Consider the following 21787-nt stretch of genomic DNA (forward strand, 5'->3'; position numbering starts at 1 on the left):
CTCAGCACAGAGCGAGAGCCACCGGTGCTGCGCTGTGAATACCCAGCCGGCGGGGACACGTCGGTGGGAATCTGAATGCTCAGGCTGCAGGTCCTGGCCGGGTGCTGCCCGAGACAGCTGGGTGCCTGGTGGACAGTAGAAGTTTAAAAAGCCTCTTGTGTCAAGTGAATTGCACTCCTTTCAGAAACCCCATGAAACAGTAGGAAGACCTTCTTAAGAACTCGTGAACACCTCAGGTGAGAGGGGCTGACAGTCTGGGAGGTGCAGAGAGCTGAAGCCTGGGCTGTGAGGGGCCAGCAGGGACCCCCGAGCCAGGGGCCAAGTGACTGGGCAGCCCCCAGTGGGGACACAGGAGGTCTACTCTGGCCCCTGGCGGCCTCCCGAGCCCTGTGTCTATCAAGGGGGTGTCTGCAGTCCTAGAGCCTGAGGCCTGGTCACCTGGGGACCCCTCCTTGTGTGTGAGCTGCTCCCGCCCCCTTGCGCACTGGGCAGCTGCTCCAGCTCCTGAGAGCTGGTTTGTGTTCTCAGCAGTCATGCCTGTGCTGTACAAGGTGTTAGATGCTTTCCATGAAACCTCTGTTCCTCACGTTCTCAAGCACAGATGGGGTGAGGTGAGGGAGAGGTGACTGAAGTTCTGCAACAGCAGATATTGAGACCTAAGAGCTGTCGGAGCTGTTCAGCCGTGGAGTCTGGCTGGCACCATCCTTGCCTACAGGAGATGCTGCCTCTTCGGGCTTCGGGCAGGCCTCTCTTTGGACTTGCCGTGTCAGTATTTTCTATGGATTCATAAAGCACACCGTACATTTTTATCCAGATTTGGGAGGTGGGCAGGTGAGAGGGAGAGCACGCATGAAAAATATACGTGAGTTGTTTTGTTCTGTTTTTTTAAAATTTTTGGCTGTACCGCACAGCACGTGGGATCTCAGTTCCCCACCAGGGATCAAACCCCCACCCCCTGAAGTGGAAGTGCGGAGTCCTAACCACTGGACCATCAGGGAAGTCCCCTACTTGAGATTTTTTTGACCTCCGAGGGAGTGTGTCAACCTGCAGGCTGTCCGTGTTTTCTGCACGGCCGGCTCCCCGGCCATTCTCAGCTGGACACTGCCGTCTGCTGTGGGGACCTGCTGTCCACTGCCCTCAGTCCCCTCACAAGGCTGCTCAGCCTTTCTGGGGGTGCAAGTGCCACGCTGTGGGGAGGGCTCCTGGGCGGGAGTCTCACTGGTTTAGTGGCCCATTCCCTGGGAACCCTGTTCTCCAGGAGCCCTCTGACCCAGCTGGTGGGCTGTGGGAGGTGCGGGGGGACGTGCTGGGAGGAGAGCAGATCTGACCCCCCATGGTGCCCGCTCCTGGCTCTGAGTGCCTGTCCCCACAGGTCTCTCTTGGGCATTTGGCAGAGCTTTGAGCAGAGCCCCTGGAGGGTGGGGACTGGTCATCCTTTCTGAAGTTGAAGTCGTGAGTAAGGGGTCGGTCGGGCGCAGGCGGTGGGTGGGTAAGGCGCCCGGCTGTGCAAACCTCACGGTGTGCAGAGGCTGGCGTCCTCCCCAGAGGCGGGCGAGGGCAGCAGCCCCGCTCCCTGTGCCCTGCTTCCCCCTGGGCCCTTCCTGGGCGCCCGCTCCTTCCCTCAGCTCCAGGCTGGGCCCTTGGACCATGGTGCCACCTCGGTCGGGGTCCTTTCATGGGGGCTGCCCATGGCGGAGGGTGTCCAGTCCCCATGGCCAGAGCCTGCTGGGCTGGTCCACCACATGGAGGTGACATTGCGTAGAGGATGGGCATCCCCATCCAGAGCCTTCCTGGAAGTTGCTGTTTCCAACACTGTCCTCATGGGGCCCAGCTCACAGCAGCTGTAGAGCCAGGACTGAAAGGAGGGTGTCCTGGGCCAAATCTGAGCTTCCTGTTTGACAGAGAATTCCAGGAGTTTCCACCCAAAGAAGTGGGTTATCAGCAGACAGTTGAGGGGAGGGGTGGATGCAGAGGAAGGATGGTGGAGACGGGCCTGAGTTCTATTCCTCCCTGAAGAGTGTTTCTTTAGCTTGAGAATATGTGCAGGAGAATCTTCTTTCCCTTTTTAAAAAAAAATGTGGCAAAATATACACAACATAAAATTTACCATTTTAAATATTTTTGGGTGTACAGTTCAGTGGCACCCCCATCAGCTCCAGAACTTTCTCATCTTCCCAACTGAAACTGTCCCCACTAAGCACTAATTCCCCACCCCCTCCTCCAGCCCCTGGCGACCTCTATCTACTTTCTGTCTCTGAATCTGATGCTCTAGGGACCTCATAGAAGGGATCATACAGGATTTGTCCTTTTGTGTAGGGCTTATTTTACTGAGCATAATGTCATTAAGGTTCATCCATGCTGTAGCATGTGTCAGACTTTTCCTTCCTTTTTATTATTTTTTAAAATTTTTATTATTATTATTTTTATTTTTGGCTGCATTGGGTCTTCGTAGCTGTGCACGGGCTTTCTCTAGTTGCATCAAGTGGGGTCTACTCTTTGTTGCGGCGCGCGGGCTTCTCATTGCAGCGTGCGGGCTTCTCATTGCGGTGGCTTCTCTTGTTTCAGAGCACAGGCTCTAGGAGCGTGGGCTTCAGTAGTTGCAGCACGTGGGCTCGGTAGTTGCAGCACGCGGGCCCTAGAGTGCATGGGCTTCAGTAGTTGCAGCGTGTGGGCTCTAGGGTGCGTGGGCTTCAGTAGTTGTGGTGCGCAGTCTCTAGAGCGTGGGCTCAGTAGTTGTGGCGCACAGGCTCGGTAGTTATGGCGCACAGGCTTAGTTGCTCTGCGGCATGTGGGATCTTCCCGGACCAGGGATCGAACCTATGTTCCCCCTGCATTGGCAAGCAGATGCTTAACCAGTGTGCCACCAGGGAAGTCCCTTTCCTTCCTTTTTAAGGTGGAATAATATTTTGTTGTACAGATGGACTTCATCCATCTTTGGACACTTGGGTTGTGCCCACCTTTTGACTATTGTGAATAATACTGCAGTGAACATGGATGTGCAAATATATACATGTTTGATTTCCTGCTGTCACTTCTTTGCAGTATAAACCTGAAGTGGAATTTCTGGATTACGTGGTAATTCTGTGTTTAATTCTCTGAGGAAATGCTATACTGTATTCCATGGTGTCTGCACCATTTTCCATTCCCACCAGCAGTGCACAAAGGTTCCGATTTCTCCACATCCTCACCAATGCTGCTTATTTTCTGGATTTTTGATAATAACCATCTAATGGGTGTGATGTGATACCTCATGTGGTTTTTTCTTTATTTTAATTAATTAATTAATTAATTTTTTGGCTCCGTCGGGTCTTCATCGTTGGGTCTTCATCGCTGCACGCAGGCTCTCTCCAGTTGTGGCAAGTGGGGACTACTCTTCGTTGTGCACGGGCTTCTCATTGCGGTGGCTTCTCTTGTTTCAGAGCTTGGGCTCTAGGTGCGTGGGCTTCGGTACTTGCAGCACACGGGCTCAGTTGTTGTGGCTTGCGGGCTCTAGAGCGCAGGCTCAGTAGTTGTGGCACACGGGCTTAGTTGCTCCGCGGCATGTGGGATCTTCCTGGACCAGGGCTCAAACCTGTGTCCCCTGCATTGGCAGGCGGATTCTTAACCACTGCACCACCAGGGAAGTCCCTCTCATGTGGTTTTGATTTGCATTTCCCTACTGATTAGTGATGTTGAGCATCCGTTCATGTGCTTATTAGCTATTTGCATATCTTTTTTGGAGAAAGTCTTTTGCCCATTTTCTAATTGGATTTTTGTTGTTGTTGAGTGGTAGGATTTCTTCATATTTTCTGAATATCAGTCCCTCATCAGATATGTGATTTGCAAATATTCTCTCCCATTTCGTGGATTGTGTTTTCATTCCGTTGAGTGTCTTTTGATGGGTGGGAGCCAGGTTTTGACACATGGTTAGAAGTTAGGCAGATGGAAGGACATTGGGGATAGAGGTTCCACATGCAGCTCTCTGAGGTTGGCTTCGCATACGCACACACAATGTGTGAGAGCAGTGTCTGCATTAAAAATGCCCATTTCCAAGCCTTCTTAGAGCAAGTGTTATAAACAGCCAAGAAGCTGATGACATTTTTAAGGCTTAAGGGAGGGAGAGGAAAGACAGCTTTTAGGAAGTTTCCTGATGGCCCACAAACCAGTTGAAGATCTTACATCTAAAGTAATGCATCCAGCACTGGCCCTGCTCCTACCCACCTTTCTCGGACTGACTTTTTTCGCTTAAAAGTATAAAAAAATAATAAACAAGGATCTACTGTGTAACATAGGAAACTATATTCAATATCTTATATAAATCTATAATAGAAAAGAATCTGAAAAAGGATTGTATAGCTGAATCACTTTGCGGTACACCTGAAACATAATTCAACTATACTTCAATTTTAAAAACTATAAAGAATAAAAACTAAAGACATGGCAAGCAGAGGTTCTACAGGTACCTCTCCAGAGAAATGGCATTTTAGACATTACTGTACCACTAAATCATGCTCCAAGCACGCTCCCGTTGTCAGTACCTGGGAGCTGCGGTGAACCCAAGAACTCAGAAGACCCATTAGCTTTGAGAAGCACACGACATGGGCCGATGCTGAGACCAGCTGCCCTCCCTTTGGCCGGTGCCATTGGTACCTGGCTTGGGCCTCTGGGGTGACACAGAGGGTGGCCAGCTGGGGTCGCTGGGCTCCCTGGGCTGGAGCCACACTTCCACTTGGCTTCAGGGACCTCTGGGCCCTGGCCAGGTGGGTCCTTCAGCCACCCTCTGCTTCCTTGCAGGGATCGACTACAAGACCACCACCATCCTGCTGGACGGCCGGCGGGTCAAGCTGGAACTCTGGTGAGTCAGGCTGTGCGGCCAAGGTGCCTGGCTGCCACACTTCAGTTGTTGCGCGGGCCGGGAAGCCAAGTGAAGTGACTCAGGAATCCTTAAAGAGACTGGAAGGCGCCCTGTTTACGTGTCAGTAGACTAGCTGTTGACACCGCCCCTGTATAAACATGGGCTGGAACGTGATGCAGAAACCAGAAGGCCCAGGGCTGCTTGTTCGGGCAGAGCCCAGCTCCCTTTGCCCACAAAGACTCACTTCCACAGGGGCCACAGCCCCTCTCGCCTCGCCCTTTACTGGGCTCCACGTTAGGGCATTTCCAGAACCTCAAAGTTGAGATGTAAATTGCTCCAGGTTTGGGGTTCTCCAGCCCCGCAGGGCAGTCTCCTGGGGTGCCCAGGCCCATGGAGGTTGGCCAGCATGTGCAGCAGAGTAGGAGGGGGTCATGCTGTGCATGCTGGGGTCCCACGGGCCGCATCCCCAACCCCCTTTGTTTCAGGGACACATCGGGCCAGGGAAGGTTCTGCACCATCTTCAGGTCCTACTCCAGGGGCGCACAGGTAAGACCAGCGGTGTTGCCGGGGCTGTTCTCCAGAGAGGCCGCTCTCCTCACACATGCGGTGCTGTCAGACACCACGTGCAGGGTTCTTTCCAAGGAAGTTTTACGTTTGAACATCAGCCTTCCATCCAGGAGCCCAAACAAGGATGCCCCTGAGTGGAGGGATCTCAGCCTTCAGAGGGTGCCAGGGCCCCACGAGCTCCTGTGGCCCTCGCTGCCCAGAGCTGCTGCGGGAGGTGTGTGGGAACCCCGTACTGTGGAGAGATCCCCCATCATCTGGTTCACCAGGGGTGACTTCTCCCTGTGCTGAGTGAGGAGGCTGCCGGAGCTCCCAGGGCCAGCCGGTCTGGATCACTCATCAGACCACGGGACTGGGAGCTGGAGCCGGCCACCGTGGGAGGGGCTGTCGCAGGTCCTAAAGGGCAGGGCATTAGCAGGGAGCGGAGGTGGGGGCTGTCCCGGGCGGGGCCTGCCCTGGAAGAGCACTTAAGCTGTGGCCTGCGAGGGGGCTCACTGGGGGGCCTGGGGACTTGCTCGTCCCTCTCTGTGTCTGCTGGGCTCCCTACGACGGGCTTGCATGCTGACCGGGTCTGTGTGTGATTCAAGGCTGGAAGGAGGGGAAGAAGCAGTTGTGTGAAGAGACCAGCTACCCACTCGCTGCTTCAGCATGAGGGGACTGGATTCACGACCAGCCCTGTTTGTGCAGGGCAGGGCCGTGACCCCTTGGGCTTCTGGAATTGCTGAGGAGACCCCTCAGTCAGCCCTGTCCAACCATTTTCCCCAGACAGGGTGCTCCGCCAGGGGGCCCATGGGCCCGTGTCAGGGCCTCTGGCTGTGTGGGGCCTGTCACCCCTTCAATCTGGCCTGGGTAATGGGGAGCCCCGGGCGTCCTTTCTGCCTGGTGAGCAGGAATCGATGGTGTCTTCAGGTGACCAGGCTCCCCCTCCTGAGCCAGAAACGCTCAGGGGTGGTGAGAGCCCCTCCCTCCCTGCTGAGGTGTGAATGTGGGTGGAGGACCCTCAGGCTGTGCTCAGAGGCTCCGGTCCTTCGTCCTTCGGTGGTGCTGCCTGTCCTCTGGCTCCACCCCCCAGTGTGTGCCTGGTGTGAGGGGCCGCAGAGGTGGTGGTTAACCTGGCAGTTCCACCTGGAGCAGCTGGTGCTGGGTGGTCAGGGACAGCAGCCCTCAGGTGTGGACGGCACCGGATGTGAGGTTAAGGAAGGACAAGGCCCTCACAGCCGGGCCCTTGAGGACGCACGGGGAGCGCTTGAGCACCAAGGAGTGTGTCCCGCGGGCCACCTTCTGTAGAGGAGGGACCCTGACAATGATTCATACATACAAGGAAGTGAGAAAGCCATGTTCCGAGGGGAGTTGTTCATTATTCCTGGACCATGGGATTACTGATGAGTTCTGTTGTCTTCCCTTTGCTTTTGAATGTTTCCCAGTTTTTTATGGCACACACATTGTTACTTTTTCGATAAAAAAAGAAAATGAAGAGATAAGGGGAGTAGTTACCTTGGGTTATGATAATTGGGCGATTGGGAAATATCACGGAAGGTCCTGGGAGACTGAACCTGAACGGGCTCAGATGTCCGCTTGCTCGGATGTGAACACGGAGCAGGACAGAAGGGCACGCCTGAGAACCTGGGCGTTCGCCAGAGCATGCGCTTTGGGGAAGGGAACACCTTTACCACGTCCACATCCTCTCCAGAGCAGTCAGCAGTCAGTGTGTATGTGTCGTTGCTTGCGCTTAATTCTATGCTAATTCCAGGGGTTCTTGTTGCTTCTGGGCTGGAGGAGCCTTGCAGATTCTGAGTGCGCATCTCGGGCCTGGATGGTGGGTGGATAGGTGGTTTTTGGCCGCAAAGCTGACCGTGGGTGCTCCTCCCTAGACAGTAGTGCCTCACCTTTCCTGTTTCCATCCTGCCTGGTTGGTGTTTTCCAGAGTTGGCACCAGCGTGGCTTTGTGCAGCCCGTTGGTGCAGACTGGCATAACTGTCTTCCCAAGTCTTGTTTTTCCTGTCACCCTCCTACCCTCGGTTAAGAACAAAGAGGCCTTGCAGATCTCTCAGGGCCCAGGCCACAGAGCCACCGACCAACCCCTGGCCCTCTCTGTCTTGTGGCCCTTGTTTTCTGTTGCCGATGTCTGAGGTGGCCACTCGTGGCCCAGGAGACCCACGCTTCCCACTCAGGGGGAGAGCGGTCCCCTGCGCCAGTTCCCCCCAGCTGCGCGTGTGGAGGGATCCAGGGGTGGGCAACGTCCTGTTTAGTTGGGGTTTGGGGTCAGCTGGATTAGGACCAGGGGGAGCTCAGTCAGGCACTGGTCTCCTGGAGGGAGGGTTTCGGGTTTCACATGGAGAGTGGTCTAGGTGCGTGCTTACCATCCAGCGAGTGCTGACTAGGACACCAGCCTGCCACTTGGCCCCGCCTGGGTGGGGCGAGTGTGGGTCAGCAGCTTTGATGGCTGCTCCCCTTGTCAGTGTGCTGGCTTCTGGGCAGAGCCCGTGCGTATGAGCGTGGGCAGGTGTGTTCAGCCACAGCCCCTGGTTCCTTGGCAGCTTTACCACACAAATGCATTACTCACTCCAAAACTAACTTAATTAAAAACCGCACCTCTGTGCTTTAGTTGGGGTGGTGATTGCATAGGTATATATATTTGTCCAAACTCATCAAACTGTTCATACCTAAAACCTGTGGGTTTTTTGGTGTATAAGCTCAGTAAATCACCTTGGCAACAATAAGGGTGCGCACTCCTAGGCCCAAGCTCCGCATCCAGAGATTCTCTCTTACAGCTCGAGTTATATGTATGTACTCAGAGGTTCATCGCTGATGTTTGTAATAAAATTAGGTGCATTACCTGAGACCCAACAGCAGTGCTAGCTGATGAGCCTGGCATGAGGTGCTGGCCGCTGTGGGGAAAGGGCCCTGCGGGTGCCAGGCGGTTTGCACCATGACCCAGTCTGGGTTAGGAAACGCCTGGGAGATGCTTGAAAGACAGATGATTCCTGGGGGGGGTTAAGGGACCAGAGCTTCTATTTATACCCTAGAGTACTTACTAACTTTTTAAAAGCTAAGCAAAAAAATAAGAAAAGAAATACAGTGAGAATCTCTTTGCCCCTCCTCTGGCTCTTTGAGATACACAGCTGATTCTGGAGTCCTTTGAGGGGGTGGTCCTGGTAACCAGGAGCCTCATTTTGGTTTCTCAACTATCCCACCTGTGGTCGACCCTAGGCGTTTTTCTCTGCCAAGCCCATGATCACTTAGGTCCCTGTCTGCAGTGTGACCAGCTCTGTGTCCTTCCTCCTGTGACCTCTCTGTCATCACCCTGCCCTGTCAGACTTAGGTGGTGGTTGGTGGTGGTGGGCAGAGGCTGGCGCCAACCAGGGGGAGCAACCAGGGGCAGGCTCCTTGACAGCCTCAGGGTGCAGTTGAAGCCTGAACCCAAGAAATGGGCTTCTCCTCATTTGCTTGAGCTTTTAGGCCCTCCCCTCTTCTTTCCCCACCTGCCAGTACTGGCCCGAGCTTTCGCTAGGCTTGGTGGGTCTGTGTGATTGGCCGGGGCCCGTGAGAGCCTGCCAGCAAGATGCGGCGGCCCTGGGGAGGGCAACCAAGTGGGCTGTGAGCACAGCCTTCCTCCAATGCCCCAGAGTCCAGCAGTGGCAGCCTTGCACCGATCCGATCAGCGGAGACCTGTGGAGGGGCTGCAGCAGTGACCTGGACAAACCATCTTTCTCTAGACTTTTATATATAGAACATCCTTGAGTCCACCATGATTGGGCAGTGGAATCTGAGTGGGAAGCTAATCATCAAAGCTCAACTTGGGGAGGATATTCAGCGAATTCCCATTCATAATGAAGATAATACTTATGATGAATTAGTGCTAATGATGCAGCGACTCTTCAGAGGAAATCTTCTGAGTAATGATGAAGTTACAATAAAATATAAACATGAAGATGGAGATCTTATAACAGTTTTTGATAGTTCTGACCTTTGCAATTCAGTGTAGTAGGATACTGAAACCGACATTATATGTTAACTGCCAACCAACACGCCTTGAATCAAGTCAGGTGAAATATCTTCATCAAGAACTGATAGAACTTCTAAATAAAGTGAATCACTTTTGGATAGCTTGGAACCACCTGGAGAACCAGGACCGTCCACCAACATTCCTGAAAGTGATACTGTGAATGGTAGGGAAGAAAAACCTGCTGCTAGAAAAGGACATTTAAAAAAAAAAAGCCTGCTGCTTCTGATTCTTCTGGAAAACAGTCTGCTCAGGTTATGGCAGCAAGTATGTCAGCTTTTGATCCTTTCAAAAACCAAGGTGAGGGACTTCCTTGGTGGTCTAGCGGTTAACATATTATTGACCGGAGATGTATCAATATGTTTTTAGAGAGTGATACAATTAACATCACCATGCAAAGTTGTTAGAGCTTAAAATTGATCATGGGTTCATTATACAACTTACGATTGTTGTTATCATTCACATTTTGCTCCGTTAGGTTTTTGTTCCAACCTTGTGTATATTATAAATGTAAAATTTTCAAAAATGACGCATCGTGAAATTTTGAGTGAAGTAGAATATTTTGGTGAATTTTATGCAGATTCTTTCTCTGATTGTCCAAGCGACATATACACTAGTGTCTCAGAAGATGATAGTTCTTCAGAATATAGTTTTGATTCAGACGATGTGAATAGTAGACCAACAAAAAGACAAAAAACCTTAGTGATTGATTCTGATACGGAAAGTGAAAATGAAACTCCTTTGCTTCTGCAGAAAAGTGGATCAAAGACAACATTTCTTGAAAATTAGAGGACTTTACAGGTGTGTCAGGTGTAACTATTGAACGTGATAACCCGCAAAGTGTTAGTGAAATAACAGAATTAACTTTTTGACCGGCCAAACTAAAAATCGCCAGCCACAGGCGTTAGTTTCTGCAGAAATCCTCCGCTCCATAATGAGTTAAGACTCCGCGCTCCCAATGCAGGGGGCCCAGGTTCGATCCCTGGTCGGGAGCTAAGAGCCCGCATGCCACAATGAAGATCCTGCATGCCGCAGCTAAGACCCGGTGTGGCCAAATAAATAAATTAAATAAATAAATATCTAAGGAAAAAAAAAAACCAAGGTGAAATCAATAAAAATGTCCTGTCAGCGTTCAGCTTAACAGATGATCAGGTTTCAAGGGCCAGCCAGTGCTCCTGCAGAAGACTGTTCAGGAACTCGCAACAGCATTGCTTCCTCTTCCGCAGCTTACCCACCAGGAATTCAACCACAGCAGCCACCATGTACAGGAGCTCAGACTCAAGCAGGTCAGAGTGAAGGTCAGATGTGCCAGCAGTACCTGCAGCAGGCCGGCCATGGCACTCAGCAGCCACAGGCACCTCCCAGCCAGTACAGCAGAATGGTATTCAGTATGCAGGCTGTATCGGCCAAATGCACCTCAACAGCCTCAGCAGTTCCAGCGACATGGCCAGCAACCAACTTCTCAGGCACCGGCTCCTGCCTTTTCTGGTCAGTCTCAGCAACTTGCCTGCTCACCTGGCTCAGCAGTACCAGGCAAGCAGTTACCCACCCTCCATAGACTTACAGCCCACTAATTACACTGTGGCCCCTGCCTTACAACCCAGTATGGCTCCAAGCCAACCCGGGGCCTGTCAACCAAGACCAGGTTTCACTCTACCTCCTGGAAGTACCAATTGGGTCTAATCCTTATGCATGTAGCCGTCCTCCCTTCGGTTAGGGCTATACCCAACCTGGACCAGGTTATCGATAAAGAGGCTCAGTTACACTCCCAAAATACTCCAATACTACTATTTTAATTCGTACTGAAGTACAGAAATTTAAAAAGCAGAGCATTTTTTTATGATATTGTTGCTGTTAATTGAAAGTATAATTTGCTGGGGAAATAAAAGACAAAAGTGAAAGGTTTTTTTTCCTCCCCTGCTTAAAAGTAGCAGCTTCCTAGTCATTTTGGAACACTACTCTTACATGTGTGCAAAGTGATTGACTTTTCTAGCTTGCCTTGTCCAGAGGATATTAAAATGCTAGGTTGGGGACTTCCCTGTTGGTGCAGTGGTTAAGAATCCGCCTGCCAATGCAGGGGACACGGGTTTGAGCCTGGTCCGGGAAGATCCCACATGCCGCGGAGCAACTAAGCCCGTGCACCAAGACTACTGAGCCTGCGCTCTAGAGCCCAGGAGCCACAACTACTGACACCCGCGCACCTAGAGCCTGTGTTCCGAAGCAAGAGAAGCCACCACAATGAGAAGCCTGCGCACCGCAATGAAGAGTAGCCCTCGCTCACCACAACTGGAGAAAGCCCACATGCAGCAACGAAGAGCCAACGTGGCAAAAAATACTAAATAAATAAATAAATTTATAAAAAAAAAATGCTAGGTTGAAGTTCAGCCATCTTACTTGGCTTTTTACTATTAACACGATGTACTAAAGTAGATCCTTTTTTTCTTTTTCCCCCCACCGCACGGCATGTGGGGTCTTAGTTCCCTGACCAGAGATTGAACCCACGCCCCCTGCAATGGAAGCTCAGAGTCTTAACCACTGGACTGCCAGGGAAGTCCCCTAAAGTAGATCCGTTTGAGAACACAACTAGATATTATGTATAAAATGTAACATTGATAGCTTAATAAAGATGATAGAATCCAAAAAATAAAAAAATTAATAAATATTACATAGGAAGCATAAGCAAGAAAATAAGTCCCCGTCCAGCCCTTCCATGTGTGGTCACGTCCGTGGAAACCTTTTCTGTGTGGTGTGTGGAGTGTTTATACTTGTATTTTTTTTAAAAACTGCCCTGTATGTAACGTTTGGGATCCGTGTTTGTCACCTTGCAGTCTGTTATGCATGTGATCAGCACAGGTGCTCTCAAGTGAATCCTTACTTTCATCGCCTGCCTGCCTACCTAGGGAGTCTGCACCTCGCTGGACTGCTCAGCAGCCCTGGGGGCCGCACGTTTAGTTTGTTTCCTGATCTTTGTCTTATGAGCGATGCCGTGATGAGCATCTGGCAAGGCTGGTCTTTAGATACGTCCTCAATTATTTCTTAGAAGGGGGTTTCCAAGTTGGAAGGCGGGTGGCTATACCCCCATCCCAACACCAAGGGAGACGGCTTTGGTCCCTGTGCCCCCGGGAACAGGATGAATTCCTTGTCAGTGTACTCTGTCGCCCACCACAGCAACCGATTCCCCTCCGGGCCTGGCATTCCTCCCTAGCAGGCAGCTCCGCCCTGCTCTGCGCAAGACTTTCCATCCAGGGGCTTCCCTGGTGGCGCAGTGGTTGAGAATTTGCCTGCCAATGCAGGGGACAAGGATTCGAGCCCTGGTCTGGGAAGATCCCACATGCCGCGGAGCAACTGGGCCCGTGAGCCACAACTACTGAGCCTGCGCGTCTGGAGCCTGTGCTCCGCAACAAGAGAGGCCGCTATAGTGAGAGGCCCGTGCACCGCGATGAAGAGTGGCCCCCACTTGCCGCAACTAGAGAAAGCCCTCGCACAGAAACGAAGACCCAACACAGCCATAAATAAATAAATAAATAAATAAAATTAAAAAAAAAAAAAAAAAAAGACTTTCCATCCAGGGAGCAGGAGCCACCAGGATGGGTTAAAGTAATCTCAACCTTTGTCTTAACAGGACCTCATGTTGTGGAATTTGAAGGACATTTTTAAGGGGAAAGGCTTTAAAATTCCTCATTTTGAGATGGAGGGTGCCCTGTTCCTTCCATCTCAGCTGCACTTTTCTCCTCCCCTGTGTGTGATAGAGATGTGGGCTGAATGAAGAAGACTTCCTGGGATGGGGAGGGGTGTGAGTCCTGCTTGGGGTTGGGTTCTGGCAGAGACTGCTTCAGGGTGGGATGTAAGGCCAGAGACAGGCAGTGGGCTTGGGGGCCACACTCACTTGCTGGAGTTGCCTTCCTGAGGCTCGTGACAGGTCCCTGCTGAGATGTACCAGGCACAGACGACAAGGAGAGCTGGGCAGATGGAGTAATTGGTCTCTAAGGAACATGACAGGAAAGTCCCTGCAGCAAATCCTCTGTGCGGCTTGTGGGGGCAGCTGCCCGAGTGACTGGAGTCCTCAGCAAGTGTGGGTTGGAAAACTCAGAAACACCTCTGCTCGGTGCCCCCCAGGAAGAATGCACTGCTGGGTAGTGTAGCGATGCAGCCCCTCACCATACGCGGTCCTGTGTGCACCTGTCTTAGGTCGAGTGACTTTTAAATGATCACAGGGTAATACAACGTGCTTGGAGAAAAGACACTGAAAAAATGCCAGTTCTGCCCCAGCTGAGTCCTCAAGGGGAGGGAGGAGGCAGTATTGAGTCCACGAGATCCCTGACAGTCAGGCGGCCCCCACACACGACGGCGTCCAGGGCCACAGGGCCAGGCCACGGTGAGGAGACAGGGACGGGTCTAGCTGAGCCCTGTGCACAGAGCCGCCCTGAAACGCAAGAGGAAAGCTCAAAGCACATTTCCCACGATGCCTCCTGTTGAGTAAACTGTATGGTCCACCTGACAGCTGTCTGGCTGGTGCCCCAGTGTCCCTGGCCCTGCCTGTGCTGGGAGGGAGCGGTGTAGGGCCAAGCCTGAACAAGACCCCTTCCATCTGGGCGGCGCCTCGGCCTCGTAATGCCCGCGTTTCCCTTGCAGGGGATCCTTCTGGTGTATGACATCACCAACCGTTGGTCCTTCGACGGCATTGACCGGTGGATCAAGGAGATCGATGAGGTAGGTGTGCTCCTGTGGACACCCCCTTCCAGGGTCACCCCCTGCCCAGCATGTGCGCTCCCATCCCCCATGAGGAGCCTCTGTTACCCCCATTTTCAGCCCCTCCTGTGCCCCGGCTCTGCATATTCTCATGCGCTGACTGCTATGGCACTCTCCCAGTGGGGTCCTGTGCCCCAAGGAGCCCCACCTCATCACAGAAGCGACAGAGGGCCCCCCGGGGGGGGGCAGCACAGAGAGGGGGCGTCCGCGTTCGTGCCTCTGCTGAGTCCTGTGCGCTACCTAGCACGCACCCGGGGTCCCCCGGATCCTGGTTGGGAACCGGCTGCACCTGGCCTTCAAGCGGCAAGTCCCGACAGAGCAGGCGCGTGCCTACGCGGAGAAGAACTGCATGACCTTCTTCGAGGTCAGCCCACTGTGCAACTTCAATGTCATCGAGTCCTTCACCGAACTGTCCCGCATCGTGCTTATGCGGCACGGCATGGAGAAGATCTGGAGGCCCAACCGAGGTGAGGAGTGTGCCCAGCGGGGCCGGTTGTGGGGCTGGGGGTGTGGCTCAGGAGGGGCGGGACCGTGACTGACCTGTCCCACCCCCAGCAGGCGGACAGGTTCCAGGCTCTGCCTCCCAGGCCCTTGGACTCAGCAGTCCCACCAGAGCAGAGCTGCCAAGGCGGCCAGGGAAGCTCAGTAGTCGCCCAGGCTGAGGGGCTGGAGGTGTAGCCGCCGAGCCCTGCAGGGTCTCCCAGGGCACCTCTTGGTGTGCCGTGGCTCCGGGGATGAAACAGGAGCAGGGCGTCCAGTGGCTGCTCTCTGCATGCCTGGGGCAGGGGCAGGGTCTGGGGGTGTTCTGGTTCAGGAACCCTGGGAGCTTTGCAGACCTCCCCAATCCCAGCCCCCTCTAGGCGTCACTTGTGCTTACCTGCTGGCGAGATTGCCACTGGCCACCGAGATCTCCCCGCGCCTCACGCCCACCTCCCCATGGTCTGATCCCCCTCCCCACGGTCTGACCCCGCCCCCCCATCTTCTGACCCCCCACCTGCAGTGTTCAGTCTGCAGGACCTCTGCTGCCGGGCCATCGTTTCCTGCACCCCCGTGCACCTCATCGACAAGCTCCCGCTTCCTGTCACCATCAAGAGCCACCTCAAGTCCTTCTCAATGGCCAATGGCATGAACGCTGTTATGATGCACGGGCGCTCCTACTCACTGGCTAGTGGAGCAGGGGGCGGCGGCAGCAAGGGCAACAGCCTCAAGCGGTCCAAGTCCATCCGACCACCCCAGAGCCCACCACAGAACTGCTCGCGGAGCAACTGCAAGATCTCCTAGCTCGGCAGGCCATGCCCCATCCAGATGCACTCTGGGAGGGCTCACGCTTGGGGAGTGCTCCCAGCCGGGCGCTGGGCCCAGCGCTGTGTGCAGGGAAAACTTTGGCCACACAGTCCCTCCTGGGAAGCGTGGGGATGCCCCTAGTAGGCTGGTGGTCTCAGCCAGACCAGCTCCACAGGACAGTGGAGGGCCATGCTGCTGGGATGGTGGCGGATCACGCCCAGGACCCCGAGGTGTGGCTGAGAAGACCCCCGGAGGCGGCTCTGCCTGGCCCCAGCCTTGAGGGGGCTGTCCCTGGGGACTGGGAGACCAGGTTCCCTTTCTTATTTATGTAAAAGATGGTTCACCCCTTTTGTACATTTTTAAAGGACCAGCAGGGAAGCCTCCGTGCAACCACGCGGTGAGCCCATGACAGCTGAGGGGACGAGCTTTGGGACATTGGGAGAGAGGAGGTGTTTGAGGCAAAGATGGGAAAGAATCCACCATCAAGGCTTGAATCTGAATTCACATAACACTTCACATGGGGCTATGGGCTGTGTGGGGGCCAGTGGAGAACATGTGGAAGCTTTGGGCAGCAATCTTGGACTCCCCAGCTACATGCATCGGCCTTTCTGAGCATGGTGGTCAGTGTGCCCGCCATGTGCTGAGGGTGTGGGCCCCAGTAGTGTGCATGGTGGAGCTGCAGTTTCCAGGGCTCCCACCAGCCTTCCTGGATGACATCCGTGTGTGTCATGGAGCTACAGGTTCAGAGCCAGGGGCGACTCGCAGGTCCCACGTTGCTTGGAAAAGGGGAAGCGGGGTGCACCCCCCACGTCCCTCCCCAGCTCCCTCTCTCCCCGCGTGGGGGCCATCAACCTTCCTTCTGTGATTCTGCACCTTCGGTTCCGTTTACATCTGTTGCTGCATGAAACTGGCTCAGCGTCTCTCCGAGTTGACACAGAGCTATTTGTAGACAGTGCTCACTGGGGCCACCAGGCCCTGGGCAAGTCTGGACTGAGCCTGCCCCACTTGCCTCCTGGGGTGTCTAGACCCTTCTCTGGCCAGCTTCTGTCTTCTGACCTTGGGTGTGATCCCATAGCTGCTCCTCACCCAGTTTCACCCCTCTGTGAGGTCACACGTCACCAAAACCTTTCTCACCCGTTTCTTATTGGTGGACGCTGAGTTCCTCTTCGAGGACCCACCAGCCAGCCTGAGCTGGAGGCCTGGCCTCCTTCCGTCCACCTGGCTGGTGACGTGGCCACAGGTCACACTGGTGCTCAACTCTACCTCCTGCCCACGGGCCCCTCCCTGGCCTGTGACCCCCTTGCTCGGGACTGTTCTGTGGTGGGTGCCCCGAGGGCTGCTGTTATGGGAGGTGAGGTGGGGAGGGGCTGCAGCGCCTGTGAGCAGGATCCTGGCTGAGGCCTGGCTGCCAGCAGAGTTGGGTGGGCAGAGGAGGCCCCACCCATCCTGTCCTGCCAGCAGGAGCCCCTTGTTTGGACATTGTTTTGAGGAAACGGATGATCCTGCATTCACCATATCAACACTACCCTTTGCTGCTGTCCACACTTGCACTGTTCCTGGGCTCGTTTTGGACAGTTTTAGTTTCTTTGTACAGTAAACATAATTCAGCTCTGGCCTCCAGGCTGCGTTGTGAGTGAATGAAAGTCTGGCTTTAACCCACTGGGCTGAGTGGCGGGTGGAGGGGTGGCACTGCAGAGGGCTGCTTTGTTCCTGCTCCATCCCCCATGACTGCCTTGCTGAGCTCCAGACGGTTTCAGGCCTCCCTGCGTTTCTAGGTGGACCTGGAAGCAGCTCTCCCCAGCTGTTCCTGCCTGTGCAGTAGTCCAACCCATGGCCGCTGGAACCATCTGCTGCCTGCTGCCCCCGGGGCCAGAACCTGGGATATTGAGCTCTCACTAGTGTCCTGGGCAGGGCCTACCAGGTTCCCTCTGCTGCTTGAGCAAGTGGCGGACCAGAAGAACTGTCCCCCAAGACTGACCACAACTGAGAACCCAGGCCTTGGGGCCACCAGCACCCTCAATGGGAGAGCCACCCACTTAAAAGGGTATGTAGGACTCAGCTCAGGGGTGCGGCAGACGCCCTGGAGGTCAGCAGGGCTGGGGTTAAGGGGGCAGTTGCTCTGAACGTAGCCCCCACGCTTGGAGACCGCTGCCTCTGGCTGTGGCTATACAGGGCTGGGGACCCATGGTGTCCTCCACACCTGGGGTGTCTCTTGGTCTCATTTGGACCAAACCAGGCTCTTATTACCCTGTCTCTCAGGTCAGCCAGACAGACACAGGGTCACAGGACACTCTCCCATCCAGTCTCAGAGCAGGCACTCCTGGGGCCCCAGACCCCTGGGAAAAGCACATTCTGGCAGTGGCTGCGTTTGATCTCCCCACTGACCCCACGCCCAGGAGGAGCTTTCATCCTTCCTGAATGTTACAGGGGCCTGGAGGGGCAGGCGAAGACCTTTGGGTCCTTGCAGTTCCTTAAGTTCTCCTGGGACACGCTGTTCTCAGGGTGCTCTTAGATGCCCTTGATCTCTCTCAGGACTGCGCTGCCCCACGCAGGGCCACACGCAGCCGCTGAGATTCAGATCAGTCCAAGTAAACACCCTCACCGCGTCTCTAGTGTCCACAGCCCTTGTGACTGGCGCCTGTGCCAGCCAGCACACACAGACCGTTCCCTCCCAGCCCACTGCTCTTGGACCCCACTTTTTTGGCAACCACCATAAACCGTTGAGGAAGGGCCTGAACCAGGAGACAGGTGCCTGGGTTTCAGCAGGGGCGGGAAGCAGGCTCTCTAAATGCAAAGTTCTGCCATGCCTCAGCCTCCCCCAGGCCGTGCCCATCAGGTACCTTTGTGCTGCAAAGGCCTCACCTCCAGTAGGAAGGGTTTAGATTTGACCCCAAGACCTGCTGGCACGGTGTGACCACGAGAAGGGGTATGGGGAAGGTTGTGGAATCTTCCTTGGGAAGGGAAGAGAACCCCACCATTGCTGGGCTTAACGCAGAGCCCCTGCACCTTTGCCTGGACGTAGTGACTACCAGGTGGCAGGCCAGCCTGGCCTGCTCTGGGGAAGACCCAGGCCCAGGGTTGGATGGGGGAGCCCAAGGGGTTGGCCAGCCCTGCCCCCTCTTGCAGGGCAGCTTTGATCCCAGGGCCTGGAGGGAGGAGGGGCTCCGGTTACAGCGTTTCCCCCTCCTGTCTCCGGCCAGAGCCGCCCTTCTCCGCCCCTTGGTGACCCTCATGGCCAGTGTCTCTGTGCTCCTGGGCGCTGGCCCCTCCCCAGCCTTCCTCTCCTCTCCCCGCCCCCTGCCCTGAGCTGACCAGAGGGGCCAGGAGGGGGAGGGGCTGGTGCCACATGCACAGACTCAGCCCGGAACCCACCCAGCCTGAGACTTGAGCGTCTGCTGTGAGCTCCGACCTTGGGGGACAGAGGGGAGTCCAGGGGCAGAGGGCAGGGGCACCGATCACAGATCCGGGAGGGTGGATGCCTGCAGGGAGTGGGGATCGGCAGGGCCTGAGGAGGGGCTAGCGGCCACACCCCCCACCCCCTGGTCCCTCGGTCCCCATGCCGGCCCTGAGGCCACTCCTGCTGCTGTTGCTCCTGGTTGGGCTGACTGCGGGGGCCAGCCTGCCGCCGGGGCCCGGGAGCCACCCGGGTGTGTGCCCCAACCAGCTCAGCCCCAACCTGTGGGTGGACGCCCAGAGCACCTGTGAGCGTGAGTGCGTCAGAGACCAGGTGAGCACAGGCACTGTCACCACTGGCCCCAGCTTGGGGGGAGACAGACTACGTTGGGGGCCCAGGGCCTCTTGGGGGCCCCTGGTCAGCATGGGAGAAGCCCAGACCTCCCCCACGCCCCAGGCCTTGCCTGCAGAGGGGACCCTCAACCCTAGAAGTCACTTCCTCCTTGGGCTCCCCACTCTTCTGCTGGGGTTTCACACTGTGCTCTGTATGAGGGGCCCTGGGGACAGCTACCCCCAGTCTTTGCCTTCATGTGTCTGAAAACTGGAGGCCCCCTTCTCACTCCTCAGACTTGCCCACCCCCACCCTGCAACTAGCTGTTTTCAGGTCCAGTGGGGCAGAGAGGCGGAAACCTGTCTGGAGGTCCCGCCTTTGCAGCCTGGCCCTGCACCACTGCAGTGGCCTTGAGCACGTTTTACGTCCTCCCCGAGCCTCAGTGTCCTCATGTGTATGATGGGATAATAACAAAAGCTGCTCTGGGGGCCAGGGGTCTGAGGATTCCGTGAGGTCCAGTGAGATGACTTATGTGATGGGTGCGCCAGGCAGTTGTAGTTCATTGTCCAGATGGAAAGCAAACCTGCAAACCTGCTTAGCTCCCAGAGGGGAAACAGATTCAGGGAGAGGCAGCAGGGGACTCACCCCTGCCCTCTCTGGGCATGCTGGGGCAGGGCTGAAGGGGGAGGGGTATTTGGGTGTCCGCTGAGCTGTCCGCCCCCACCCCCTCCGCAGGACTGCGCTGCCACTGAGAAGTGCTGCACCAACGTGTGTGGGCTGCAGAGCTGCGTGGCAGCCCGCTTCCCTGACGGCGGCCTGGCCACACCCAAGCTGGCGGCCTCATGTGATGGCTTCATGTGCCCACAGCAGGGCTCCGACTGTGACATCTGGGATGGGCAGCCTGTGTGCCGCTGCCGTGACCGCTGTGAGAAGGAGCCCAGCTTCACCTGCGCCTCAGATGGCCTCACCTACTACAACCGCTGCTACATGGACGCCGAGGCCTGCCTGCGTGGCCTCCGCCTGCACGTCGTGCCCTGCAAGCACGTCCTCAGCAGGCCACCCAGCAGCCTCGGGCCCCCCGAGACCACCGCCCGCCCGACACCAGGGGATGCCCTGGTGCCCCCTGCCCTCTACAGCAGCCCCTCCCCACAGGCAGTGTATGTAGGGGGCACAGCCAGCCTCCACTGCGATGTCAGTGGCCGCCCGCCACCCGCTGTGACCTGGGAGAAGCAGAGTGACCAGCGGGAGAACCTGATCATGCGGCCAGACCAGATGTATGGCAACGTGGTGGTCACGAGCATCGGGCAGCTGGTGCTTTACAATGCCAGGCTGGAGGACGCCGGCCTCTACACGTGCACCGCACGCAATGCCGCTGGCCTGCTGCGGGCCGACTTCCCGCTCTCCGTGGTCCAGCGGGAGCCGGCCGAGGACAGGGCCCCAGTGGCCGTCGCCCCAGCCCAATGCCTGCCCACCACGCAGGCCTGTGTCGGCACCCCCTCTGGCCAGGTCCTCTGGCACTTTGACCCGCAGCGGGGCGGCTGCATGACCTTCCCAGTTGGCAGCTGTGCCGGGGGTGCCCAGGGCTTCGAGACCTACGAGGCGTGCCAGCAGGCCTGCGCCCGTGGCCCCAGGGATGCCTGCGTGCTGCCGGCCGTGCAGGGCCCCTGCCAGGGCTGGGAGCCGCGCTGGGCTTACAGTCCGCTGCTACAGCAGTGCCACCCCTTTGAGTACAGCGGCTGCGAGGGCAACGGCAACAACTTCGAGAGCCGCGAGAGCTGCGAGGACGCCTGCCCCGTACCGCGGACGCCGCCCTGCCGGGCCTGCCGTCTCCGGAGCAAGCTGGCGCTCAGTCTGTGCCGCAGCGACTTCGCCATTGTAGGGCGGCTCACAGAGGTGCTGGAGGAGCCCGAGGCGGGCGGCGGCGGCATCGCTCGCGTGGCCCTGGACGACGTGCTCAAGGATGACAAGATGGGCCTCAGGCTCTTGGGCACCAAGTACCTGGAGGTGACGCTGAGTGGTATGGACCGGTCCTGCCCCTGCCCCAACGTAACGGCTGGCGACAGCCCGCTGGTCATCATGGGCGAAGTGCGAGACGGCGTGGCCATGCTGGACGCGGGCAGCTACGTCCGCGCGGCCAGCGAGAAGCGCGTCAAGAAGATCTCGGAGCTGCTAGAGAGGAAGGCCTGCGAGCTGCTCAACCGCTTCCAAGACTAGCCCGCCCACCCGGCCCGCCCTCCTCACAAACCACCCACTCCCGGCCCGCCCCACCCTCCCCGCCCTCCCCGCCCTCCCCGCCCTCCGCCTGAATAAAAGCGTACTGGACCTCATAGCCTAACGGTGCTCGGGATTCTGCCACCACACGGGGATTTGGCTCCAGTCTGAGGTCACCAGGGAGCACCAGTGAGGACCAGCCTCGGAGGCGGGTGCCACCTCCCACGCCTGGAGGGCCAGGCAGCCAGCTCAGTCCTGTCTCAGCAGGCCCTGGGTCCTTCCTCACTCCCTCCTCTCTCTGCTCGAGTGGAGCAGCAGAGTCCAGGATGCCCCCAAGCCCTGACCCACAGGCCAGACCCTTCTTGTCCCCAGGATGGAACCCTTGGAGACACAGCCTGCCCACCCAGCACCCTGCAGG

The 21787-nt window shown here is 56.2% G+C and overlaps 2 protein-coding genes and 1 pseudogene across 3 annotated transcripts in view; all 3 read left to right on the top strand.

Moving 5' to 3' along the window:
• Nucleotides 1–15523, top strand: part of RAB40C (RAB40C, member RAS oncogene family) — a 28452-nt gene extending 12929 nt beyond the window's left edge. For both annotated transcript variants that reach the window (XM_059897490.1, XM_059897492.1), the window contains exons 2-6: nt 4774–4834; nt 5320–5380; nt 14034–14111; nt 14395–14617; nt 15151–15523. In XM_059897490.1, the coding sequence (XP_059753473.1) occupies nt 4774–4834; nt 5320–5380; nt 14034–14111; nt 14395–14617; nt 15151–15431 (704 nt within the window). In that variant the 3' untranslated portion in view covers nt 15432–15523. The remainder of the gene's footprint in view (nt 1–4773; nt 4835–5319; nt 5381–14033; nt 14112–14394; nt 14618–15150) is intronic.
• On the top strand, nt 9147–11213 carry LOC132348950 (protein TFG-like; annotated as a pseudogene).
• Nucleotides 15524–15766: 243 nt separating the features above from the next.
• WFIKKN1 (WAP, follistatin/kazal, immunoglobulin, kunitz and netrin domain containing 1) lies at nt 15767–21475 on the top strand. The gene is made up of 2 exons (XM_059897489.1): nt 15767–19161; nt 19894–21475. Exons 1-2 carry the CDS (start codon nt 18991–18993, stop codon nt 21370–21372), a joined length of 1650 nt encoding a protein of 549 aa, XP_059753472.1. The 5' UTR covers nt 15767–18990; the 3' UTR covers nt 21373–21475.
• Nucleotides 21476–21787: the final 312 nt, after the last annotated feature.

The sequence above is a fragment of the Balaenoptera ricei genome, chromosome 15 (genome assembly GCF_028023285.1).
Source record: "Balaenoptera ricei isolate mBalRic1 chromosome 15, mBalRic1.hap2, whole genome shotgun sequence".
Lineage (NCBI taxonomy): Eukaryota > Metazoa > Chordata > Mammalia > Artiodactyla > Balaenopteridae > Balaenoptera > Balaenoptera ricei.